The sequence below is a fragment of the Saccoglossus kowalevskii genome, chromosome 18 (genome assembly GCF_978046115.1).
Source record: "Saccoglossus kowalevskii chromosome 18, keSacKowa6.1, whole genome shotgun sequence".
Taxonomy (NCBI): domain Eukaryota; kingdom Metazoa; phylum Hemichordata; class Enteropneusta; family Harrimaniidae; genus Saccoglossus; species Saccoglossus kowalevskii.
The window spans coordinates 8,526,159-8,538,861 of record NC_140658.1 but is presented as its reverse complement, the minus strand read 5'-3'; the positions used below and the strand labels follow the sequence as shown (position 1 = coordinate 8,538,861).

Genomic DNA, 12,703 nt, shown 5'->3' with positions numbered 1-12,703 from the left:
TCCTTGGTCAAGAATTTCTTTCTCAAGTGTGGAAGTGATTCATTTCCCCATAACAAATGTAACGTGTGTAGCACATTTGTAATTATTAACATTTCTGTCACGAAGTTCAGATATGGAAATATACAAACATTTTGTCTGCTTTCTGTCTACCATAACACTAAGTCGTAGCTTGAGTCAGAGTGTACCATGGCTAGTGTGGCTGTTGGTCCGCGTTATCAGAACGCTTTGGAAAATATACATTTTGGCTTTGAACAGGACCATTGTTGCACATGGATTGATAGAACGAAAACCAAATCAGACCTCGAGAATTATAATGATATTGATGAGTTGGCTATTCTATACTTTAATTGACATGTGGTTCTGGTACATTTATTCCATGAAACAATGAGCCTAATTGTTATTAATTATTATCATGTCATCGATCATTTGGTAATACTTTCGTCTTTTCGCGCTGATGTTATGAAGTTTATTTATGAATACAGGCTTTACTGGATAAAATGATGGCGAAACATGATGACATTAATCGGCAATGTCGGTTATGTGACATCTGTCAGTGGACAGCTTCCAATAATTGATATTTCATTCAAACGAGTTGCATTAAACTTGATGGAACAATTCAAATGAACTCTAGAAGTGGATGCCAGTCATACATACAAATGATTACAACTGATGCGACAGTGGCGGTTCTAAAAACTAGTTGTGTTGGTATACTCAAAATGTTCTCGCTTTCCAAGGTTGTGAATTTTCCGGTTGTGTTATGTCTGAATTGAAACTCTTTACTCATTATTAACAGTGATCTAACAGATAAAATGTTCCAATCAGTACTCTCTCGTTTTGATGTATGAGAATGTGTATAAGGCTCCATCAACACAGCTGTTTAGCAATTATTGATAGCAACTCCATAATGTCAGTTGTTTGATGATATGTTACGCTAATGATATGCTGGTGGTACACAGCAGAGAATTAAATTGTAAATTAATAGCTCCGATTGTGAACTAGCCCAACCCACTTCTGCCAAGTTTGTCTTGTCTTTATTCTACTGTATGGAAAAAACATTAAGGACTGTGTGAAAATGAGAACGACAACTACATACTCGTGGGGCAGACTGAAAATTGAGTCAAAACGCCTATGAAATGAGTAAAACGACTCGAATTTATACAAATGAGTAAAATGACTCGAATTTATGCATATAATATTTTATTATCATTTAAATGTTTTCATTCCATTGTACACTGTGGCGCTGTATGCTTGTCTTGCGGGGTACCTTGTCATAAAGAATATTCATTAGAATTTAATTCTTAAGTAATATTTAGCCAGATTATTCTGACAATCTGCTCCGGCTTTTTAGCCTTCGCAGACGAAGGATATTTTATTCCGGACTGTATCTTTCTTTGCACAAGGCTTACATAGATTAAATTCTATCTCAAAGGTAAGAAACTGTGCTTATGGTATTTATTTTGAACTTTGATTTATCCTTTTGTGTCCTGACTTTAGTGAGAAACTAGCGATTGCACAGTGTCACATTTTGCCAGAAAAACAGTCCTGCTATTAGTTCAAGAACTGGTTATGAAACGTGTAAATCGAAAGTCTATCTCGTCATTTAGGAGGCTTGGGAATAACGTTTGGCATATAAAATACTGGAATAATAAAAACGTAAAAGTTTAGAACACGCTGATCGTGATTATGTTATGTACGATTGCTATTTCCGGTGTTCATTGGCAACTGTAGCAGATTGAAACTTGGTTTCGTGACGACACATTAGACTAGAATTATCGAGAAAACACAAGTCAAGTTCGGCCAACCGTGACTGCTTGAAAGAAATGATGCAATTGAAAAGTACTGTAATTCAATATCAATGAATCTGTCATCACTTTTAAATTACCTTTGAAGTAAATATGATACCCGAGTGCGTTATTGCACTAGTGACCGGGACCTCCATGCTCCATGCGGTGTTGGAAGTTTATCGGTAAATCGAACCTCTGTCAACAAAGACACATTTTCCCAATCAGCTATTTATTTCGGTACTGAAGTCAGGGTGGCAATTTCAATGTTTAGCTACCATAATTTATCTCCATTATGAGCAGGAAAATATATTACGGACCTCGATTGAGATGGATTTAACGGCGGCCATGTTTTTAAGGGATATGTGAAATAATAGTAGGGAGGGGGTCAAATTCACGTAATCTTAAATTTTAATGATGTTGACTTAATATTAATTTTTTTTTCAAAACTCCGGATATTATTTTATATAATATTTTAATACAACTACAATATGTTAATTAGTATGCAAATTAATATGCAAATTAGCAGCCAATCTGAGACAATGCAATCCAGTTCAAAGGAAATTTGACATAAACTTAGGTTACATGATCACTGCCTCTGCCGATTAGTTTTTTATGCCCTTCTATCTGCTGTTTTACATTAAATGTAGTTTTTTTGTATTTCTCTCAATAGTTTTTTTTTATTACTTTTGATAGCTTGGCATCCATTTGGTTCAGCTCAAGTGAAATTTTCGGCACAAGTACTCTGGCTTTTTGCACATTCTTAATATTTTATTTTTGCAGAATCCTGTGAATATTAATTTGACAACTTTGTAGAGTGGAAACTGTTGAATTAGTTCATCCTAGACTTTGGCAGAACATGTTTAAAATAGTACAGTGTGAACTGCAATTTTTTTCTGGCTGGTATCAATTTATTAAGTAATATTTTTTCGTACTAAAAAGACTCAAATATCTTTTTTAATTAAATCTAACAGCCAATGGGAGCACATATGCTACAACCTCTGCTTACTTTGGACTAAATGTTCTTTTTTTCTCAGAAAGCAAAGGCACTGGAACTACATTATTACAAAAACATACCGGTACTATTCACTGCGTGTCTGACAATTGTATAAAGTTTCGCAGGTCCTCTTTTTTTTACTTTGAGAAGTTCTGTCAACCAAAGCATAAATATGTGTTTTCTCTGTACATAAAATTTCACATGATTTGTTAATATTAATGTATGATAATAAAAACTTGATAATATTCTTCTGGATTTTTGCACTTTATTTGTATCATTGTCGTATGAGAAATAATCTTGTCCTTATTAGAGATATTGAAACTGATCCAGGGCCCCAAACTAATTTATCCAAACAGACACAACACTGACTCTACATATTTGCAGATCTGATTTGTATACTTCCTTGTCATTTTACCTGTTGTACTGGTTTGGTGCTATCTGGTTTCCTTGCTGAGAATAATGCTGACCTGGATGGAGAGTGCTATAAATACGAAAATGCTATAGAAATCACGTTTGCCAATTTATGTCCATGCAACTTTAGAATGACAACTAGCGAAGGCAGTGTCATTCATGACTTGTGTTACATAATCTCCTCCACCATTACATAATATATTCCATGCAGGAACAAGTTATGTTTTTTTAATATTCATTGTATTAGGCATAATAATTTAAATTTTAATTTACGAGCTAGCAATTGAACATAATAAGTAGATATTTTTTTATTCAGCTTTCATTTGAAAGACGATATATTGACATGGAATATCAACAAGTATCAACAATATTTTAAAACATGTATTATGTATCATTTTGTTTTGCACTCTTCATATAATATAAAATGGTCTTTTGCAACTCTGCATATCTTTTTCAAATCGTACTCAGCACCCACATAGAACCTGGTTTACTAGGCAATGAGCTATTTTTGTATCTCTTAGGCGCTCATTAGAACGCACTGGATGATGGCTTACATGTACAATTGCCCTGCACACTAAAATACCAGCATTTATTCAGAATATGGCAATATTACATCCCTGACTTTAGAATGGCTAATTTTTAGTGGGTTTAAATTTCACTGAATTCCCATTTCAGGCATACCCCGTGGATTCCAAATTCATGGTTTTATTATTTCTATGCCGAATTTTACATATTCACTGGACTTTAATTTAGCGCATTTTCCAGTCCGAGAAATAAACAAAGTTAAAACCCAGTGAATAATTTATCCTTTTACAGTATTTGAAAATCTCAGCTACCATGACTTAAACATATTTCAAGCACCAACAACAACTTTCTTGCTAATAATTGTTATAAAGAGGTAGTTTACTACTACATTTTATTAGCATTTTATTATTTTTATGGTCATATTATAATATGCAAATGTGGAATAATATGTTAATTACAAATCTATTTTTGTATAATCTGTATTATCTCGTCCTGGCTGGATGTTCACAAACAGAAAATTCATACTGTACTGTAATATTTGAATATTTTCACTAAAGGTAAGTACAAACATCATATGATATTTCAATACATAACATAACTTCTCAGCTATTTTGAAGTAAATATATCTAAATAGAACGGGTACTCCATTCTGTCTATTTGTTGGTGACTCATTGTCGTTGATTCGATGACGTTTCTTTTTCTTTTACATTATATTTCATTGCCTGACTTCAATGATCTCTGAATAAATGTCGTAAGTAATTAATTTAATTTAATTAATAACAGTGCGATTATACAGACTAAGTATTACTTCATATTTATCTGCAGTGTTTACCGAGCAACAGCATGATGAATATAGCAATGAACAAGAGTTATTATCACTCAACATCCAGTGTTCCTCTAGTAGCAGCTACAACTGGAGACATGCTTGATTTGTTCGCAAGAAAAACGCCACATAAAGAGGCCTATATCTTTCCGGTTGAAAAGATACGACTAACATTTGCAGATTTGCATAGGCAAGTGAGTGCATTAGCCACTGGGTTTCTATGTGTTGGATTAAAACGAGGTGACACTTTGGGTATTTTGTCATCATGTGCACCTGAATATATATTGGTGCAGATGGCTGCTGCAACGATTGGCGTGATACTGGCACGATTTCACATCGCCTTGCCAAATGATAAGCTGAAAAATAGTATGTTAAAAAGTGAGTGCGTTGCTCTGGTTATTGGTACCAGTGATGGTGATGTATACAAGCGATTGGGTCAAATCATACCGGATTTGAAAAAATCAGGTTCTGGAATACTACAAACAAAGGAATTGAAACTTCAACAGATAATCACTAACGTTTCGGCAGCTCAAGGCAGGTGGAAATCTATAGACCAGGTCATGAATATAGGCGACGTGGATCCTGAAGGTGGTCAAAAGCTACTGGAAGAAACCCGCAAAATGGTCGAGTTTGGTGACCTCTATACCGTTTTCTATACTTCCGGGACCACTGGGCCATCAAAGGGCACACTCCATACATATTTAGCAAATCACAACGCTTACATAATGAGCGCAGATCGATTTGGATGGACGACGGATGACATCCTACTGTCTGCTAATCCATCACTGTCCCATTGCAATTCAGAAATAGCACACATTGTCCCTGTAATATTGGGAATGACATCAGTTATCATTTCCCCTGGTGCAAACGTGCGAGATACAATGACTGCAATACAAGATGAACGTTGCACTGTATTGTTTTCCGGTTATCGAAGTCTCTATAACCTTCTACATCATGACAACATAGATCAATATGATTACTCATCTCTTCATTCTATTCTGACTGGTGGCACCACACTCGCACCAGACTTTATCAAGAATATAAGCACACTATTTCAAGCCAAGGTGTTAATTATTTATGGGTCATCTGAGACCTTATGCACAAGCGGGAGAAATGTCACATTGAATGAAAAAGAAGTTATTGATACAGTCGGGCGCCCACTTGGTCACACCGAAGTTAAAATAGTGAATGAAAATGGTAGAATGGTACCATTCAACACACTGGGGGAGCTACTTATCCGCAGCAATTTCATATTTTGCTCATATATTCAGGATGAAGAGAAGACGAAGAAAGCTAAAAGCATTGATGGGTGGTATAAACCAGGTGATATAGCTAAGATAAACAGCAACGGTTATATAACTATTGTTGGAAAAACAGAAGATGTCATCGTGAAAGGAGGAAACAAGATGTACTATGCCATTCTTTTGGACTATATTTTAAGTCATCCCAATGTCAAGGCCGCTTGCATAGTGCCAGTACCAGATGACGAATTCCAAGAAGACTTCTGTGCTTGCGTTTGCTTGATTGAAGAAGCTACGTCCTCCTGCTGCGACGAGCTGAAGGATTTCTACATTCGTAATAATGATACATACAATTGTATTCCAAAACATGTAATGATCTTTGATGATTTTCCGGAACTCCCAAGCGGCAAAATAGATCAGAAGAGCATGTCCCGGGACGTGTTTGCTAGACTGAATTTGAATGAAGACTGGCTTGAACATCGCGTACAGTAACATGGCAGCTGTAATATAAATAGGGACATTTCGAATTGGTTTAGCTAATGCAATATATTTTTTTCGGAATCTAGAAGAGCTGGTCATTATTTGTTATTATTCATTTTTGTCTAAAATGTCTCGCTTCAGTATTGAAGAGAGACAGGAGAGATTTATGTATACAGAATTTCAAATAAAAATAATAGAGTTGTTTTAAAACGAAAACATGAAAACAAATAGATATAGATATAGCATAAAGAAGTTATTGCGAACATGTGAGGTAAGGTGTAATTTTGTGGTTAAACTTGCTAAAGTTAATTACACATGTATATAATATAGACACAGTATTCATTCTACATAAATATATGAAAGTTTATTTATGTCCATTTATACATGATTATGTCATGATTTACTGTAGGGATATGCAAACAGTAGAAATTTTAAAATATCTATTAACATTCAAGTTTATCAATTAGTGAATAGGTAATGTATACTGTCACTGTTAATATTCGTTTGCTTGTGCAAAAATCACTTAAACACGAGTTTGGCAGCTGTTATTCAATGCAGTGCGTGTCAACATATTTTTTTCTTTTATTTTGGGGATAAGGTATAAATAAACTAAATTGTGTAATTTTACATTCAGATACATTTATTGTATGCTTTCCATCAATAATTGTAAGTTATGTGATAACAATAACGATTCTAACGATAACGATTGCTAGTAATGTGATTTAGAAAATTATATTATTCTTCTACACCATACTTGGAGTACAATTTAAGGCAAGTGCCTAAATGTTGGCTTACTATCATACTGTTTTACAAAAACTAGTTTAGATTAATTTATTTTGTACATCACCATCTTCACAGCTATACCACACTCTCTTCCAGCCATGCGGTATACGTTTCCCAGCTTTTTGACTGCTAGCACATAGATTACTTTCATTGAGTTATAAATACAGAATTGTCTTCTGTACTATTTAAATGTATTTTTTTCTTTTTTTCCCTTTTTTCGTACTTGTCAATATTTCTGTTGTAGATGGCTAACTTCCAGTACCCATTCATTGCTTATATCATAATAGTCATCTACACACACATTGATAGAATACAAGTATCAGTATTCACACATTATTTATATTTCCTATAATCGTAACTAATATATATATATATATATATATATATCGGTATGGCGGGTATTGGGCAATGGTGGTGGAATATTACCGGATGAAGGTGAATTGAAAGCAAATGATTGGATCGTGATATGATTATGTCTACCATGAATTTCCATCTAGAGCTGTTTATGTAACATCTCGCAACTTTCAATATGTTAGTTAAGTCATCTGCAAATTAATTTTTGATATAATGACTAATAAATGATTATACTTGTAGATTTTTCTTATTCTATTCTTATTTTTATTTTATTCATGACTCGTATCGCGGAAATGTGTTTACAGTTTCTGACCTGGCTATTTCGCTGCTGACGACATCCCAAAGTATCTGGATTCTCATTGCCGATAATTACCTAAAACCAGTCCTTTGTATATTATAGACCCCTCAAATATTTTATTGGCACTCTCATTTCTTAACTCGAAACGTGGAGTTGGGTGCCGAGACCATTGAAGTAAACACGAGCGTCCCATCCTAGGCGTCTCTACAGGATGCCACCTTCGGCAAAGTCCCATCCCACCCGTCACAAAACATTAGTGAACAATACTCTGAGACCAATCAATGAGACCAAGCAATGTTGAGTGCTCTGACGCAGAAACACTTGTTTCCTGGGGTCTTTTCTATTGTAAAATTGATATCCTAGAGGTTATGCAATAAAGTAGTTAAAACGCACATTACTGTGTGACGGTGAGTTATTTCACCCCCCTTGCCTAGAACAGCCCTTTTTATGTTTTAGTCAATGGAATATTATGTTATAAAATGAACCCTTTGCCCGTGGCCAAAACAAAGGAAGTGACATATTGTATAGTTCACTAAATGTATTCAGTTAGTATCTCGAATATACAGAAAGACACAGTTTGCGTTGTACAGCATGAAATAGAATTGCGAAAATGATAAAAAAAAAAATAATATTCAAATTGTGCAAGATATCTTTTATTTTGAAAATAAACGTCATTCGTATCAACATCAGATACAATGTAGTGTGTGATGATAATATGAGTACGTCATTGGTCGCAAACTATCCCTCAGACACGAATATCTGAACAAATTCTAACAATTAACGATATTATATATACATAATAGTGATTTTGATTCACGGGTAAAATAACACAAAAACCCTAACATTTATTGAACATTTAACTTGGAAAAACAACCCTTAGAACCCCGTCAGCAAGCAAGTCACACTGGTTCTCACTGCATAGGTTGCGACGCCCCTGCCAAATTCTAAGGCCAATTAAAAACCTGATATAAACACGTAACGTGCTGTGCATACAAACAAACAACAGCATTGAATGAGATGTATTGAATTAGACACAGACATGAAACAACAAGACAGAACAAAACGACAATTTGAATTACAAAAGTGTAAAAACTACCTCTGAACCATAATAGGCACAAATGGATTTGTAACTTTCCATTTTCCAAGAAACATTTGTAGTCCAAATGTATTCGAACCTATCGTCCTGTTTAACAAGATTGAAGTACTGGTTTTTGGATTCATTTCCGATGGTGAGTTTTTACAATCTCCAACGGATTCTAAAAAACGTCCCTCTCGTTTATTTCGCCGAGAGATATGGATAGCAACTTTTGCAGTGATAAGGATAAAAAAGAAAAATACTCTCACACTGACGAGAGAGAAATCCACGTGAGTGTTGAGGTGGCAGAATAACGAACCACCAAGAGTAACCGTCAAACCAGGTAAAAAATCAATAGAAATGCGCGAAATGAAGCAAACAACCCGTATTATTTATAAACTAAACTAAACCAACACGTTTGCTGATGATTTATGTTTAATTGATTTGAAATATTTATTAATAATGAACATTTGTACATAATATAATAACCTTAAATCCACAAAAAGGTTACATAAATAAATGCACACACGTATGAGAATGTTCTAAAACACTATTCATGATTTAACCTAACCTCCGTAGGACAACGCAAGTTTTGCGTAGAGAAACAAGGCACCCTCAATGTCGATTTGTCGATTTAATCTTAGACAATTATTTTCCGTGTTACCCAAGGGAATGATGTGTATCCAGTTGGTTCAAATCATTCAATTTGAGCAAGTTGTGTTGATTCGTTCGTGGCTAGAATGCCGACATGAGCACCTCGACATTCCGAGTTAGGTCATGTGTGTCAAGTTACTCCTTATATAGAGTCAAAATGTACATTCTCACTATTTATGTACTTCCACATGTGAACAATTTAGAACTGTGATATAACATTGATCCGATTAAAACGAGGATGTTTGACTCTAGAAGCATTATTCATCGTGTCAGAAAAGAGACCCTTTCAAGACCACTAACACCGGCACAAACCATACATATCTAAAAATTGGAAAACAATGTTTAGCAATGTATTATTATCAATGATTTTTGTATTTTAGCTGTGGTATAATAACTAATAAAAGACGTATTGACCGTCAACTGTGCTGTGATGATGACGAGTTTGGCGTCCCAATAATGCCTACCTGAATGTATTCCAATGCGTAATTTCAACTTCTTTTGTGCTCTATGTCTCATGTTCAATGTCTTGACTGCTTATAATATGGCTAGCGCCATACACTCTATCTCTCTAGCACGGTAGTCGCCATTACGAATAGGAAGACCCGATACAACCATATAAGCGTCACCAACCGCCTCAACCTGTATTCAAGCGGTGTGATAATTGGCTGAATTGAAAATAGAACTCGATATGCAAATCAAAAAAGCGACGCTGTCCCTCGTTCGCTGCTAATTATCGTTTATTGGAAAGAACTTATATATTGTTCAAAGTTTTTTATTGGAAAAGTACCTATTTTATACATAAGCTTTTGTTTGTGTGTAATCTGTAAATCTTGAAAATGTGCTTCAAACTTTAGTGCAGAGCGATATAGTGGATGTGATAACACTGTATTTACAAATGTACATTTATAATATCGGTATAAACAATATTAGCATACACGTCAATCATATGTGCGGAATATCACAGCCGGAACGCAACCCACTGTCACAGAGGGCGTTTATTAGACATAGGTCACGTGACAATTTTCAAATGTCGGCTAGAGAATCACGTGTTTCCGATAGGCCAGCAAAACAGTTATTTTGGACACCATAGTCTTTGAAAGTTTGAAATGTTCTGCCATATATATAATAAAATCTAGTTCTTATGTGCTAAATAGTGCGCTTGATTCGTGCCAGCAGTATTTTTAGAATCGCCACACATCATTTTTCCTCGTCGTTAGCGAGAGAAAAATGGATCATCTGAGCGAGTTTTTATTATTCATAGTACTATATCTTCGTATGTAGACAGTGTGGCACGATAAGTAAGATATCGTTAAAAAACTGAATATGTCGACATTAAGCTCAGTGATTTTCTTGAAAATCGCTCTGCTTTTAAAAAAATGCGACACTTCCGAATCTACGAGAGTAAAATGGTAAAATGTATCTTCGTTTACTTGTACTCTAGATTTCGATTTTTTTTACTAAAGATCAACGATTTCACGCTATAGTGTACTTTTACTTGATAAATATCATGAAGTTCATATATCTCTTTTTTACTGATTTGACTATGATGTGTTGTACTTTTTTTGTCGATTGTTTTCAGTCATTTGTTTTGTGTTCTTGTATTTGTAAATTTCCCTACACGACGTTTGTAAACAGATCCGCCATATATTGTTTCCACTTTATCAGTACAATGTGAATCAATGTTATGATATAGCATGTGTATATAAATGGGGCTTTGTGATAAAGAACCCCATTTTTTCATACATTTTCAATGTATCCGTATGACATAAGACATTGTTATTTCATTATATTTTTAAATCCTTTTTATTAAAATGACTGTTTTGGCAACTTATATAACTTATATTAGCCGGACGTTAGAAATATAATTTCTGTACTTTTTATTAAAATGACTGTTTTGGTAACTTATATAAGTTATATTAGCCGGACGTTAGAAATATAATTTCTGTATCAAGCTCGAGACTCCAAAAACAAGCGCCGAGAAGTCAGAGCTAACGCAAATATTTTTCGAAGTTTACAACATACTCAACAAGAATTCGAGATTAAGAAATTCCGACTCAAGAAAATAAACGCGTACCATGCACGGTACATACATCACCGTGTATGAGGACGAATAAAATACACTGAAACCATGAACTTGACCTGAAAACACTACAATGCGATTAGTAAGCAGTACTGGTTTCTTTGGTAAAAGCTTCGGATTAAATTCAGCATGAAGACGGCCAAACACTAAAAGATTCAGAGACCTCTCGATAAACATGTCATGCTACGCCAACGCCATCATTAGAACGAAAATGGCTTGTCATACACGCCAGTGGAAAGGTCAAATTTGCAACGCCCGTTGAGTGTAGCACTGATATTTTTATATTAAATTATGAATTCGAACAATGTTTTTATAAAAAAATGCGACACTTACTAAAACGCCAAACTTAATGTTTTGATTTTGAAAGGTGAATGCGAAGGTCATTGTAAATTGCATGATATTTTAATACATTCGTTGATTTTTGATTGAAAACCTATAGGACAACGTTCCATTTGAGACCTGAATATTAGTTCATCATTTTTAATTATGATTTTTGCCCAAGATTCTAAAATAACACAAAAAGAAAAAACCGCGGGAAATTACCACACCACTTCCGCATTTATATAAAAACAGGATTTCGTGCCGTTGGTGGCGCTACTCAAATCTAATAATTGCGCCCAATATCGGTCAAAACGCTGGGCTGCGTTCCGGCTGATCACGCCCAACTTTTCAAACATTGTAAACAAGTTGTCAATAATCGCAATAAAATTTGTGTATGAATCATTTAGAGGAGCTATGACATGAAGGGTGAGAGATATGGTAAAAAATAGATCAAAATATAACATAAATAAACAACAGGCGATATATTACAGATGAATTGTTGACACTATAAACATTCAAAACAATCGCAGTTACCAGAAACAGTAATCTGAATCTAAATCAAATATATAAAACAAGCATGGCTTCTACTTCCATAAGAATACTAGACTTGTTAGAATGTATTATCATATTATGATAAAACTTGGTACATGTGTAAACTGACTACTGCCTCAATATACCATACGTATGTAAAAGCCAGTAGTATGGGTTTATACGTGAACTGAATTCTACCTTCGGATTGATATGTAAACTTACTAATCTGTTATATATACTTTGCAATAATAATTACATATGTAAAGGCAAGTAGTATGGATTGATCCGTAAACTGACTGCAGACCTTTATATACAAAGCAATAAGAAGTACGCATGTAAATGCTAGTAA

The 12,703-nt window shown here is 34.6% G+C and overlaps 1 protein-coding gene across 1 annotated transcript; it reads left to right on the top strand.

Annotated features, from left to right (window-relative positions):
• Positions 1-4,905: 4,905 nt before the first annotated feature.
• On the top strand, positions 4,906-7,634 carry LOC100375580 (medium-chain acyl-CoA ligase ACSF2, mitochondrial-like). Its single transcript, XM_002736490.2, has one exon. The coding sequence runs from the start codon at positions 4,906-4,908 to the stop codon at positions 6,268-6,270; it is 1,365 nt and encodes a 454-aa protein (XP_002736536.2). The 3' UTR covers positions 6,271-7,634.
• The last annotated feature ends 5,069 nt before the right edge of the window (positions 7,635-12,703 follow it).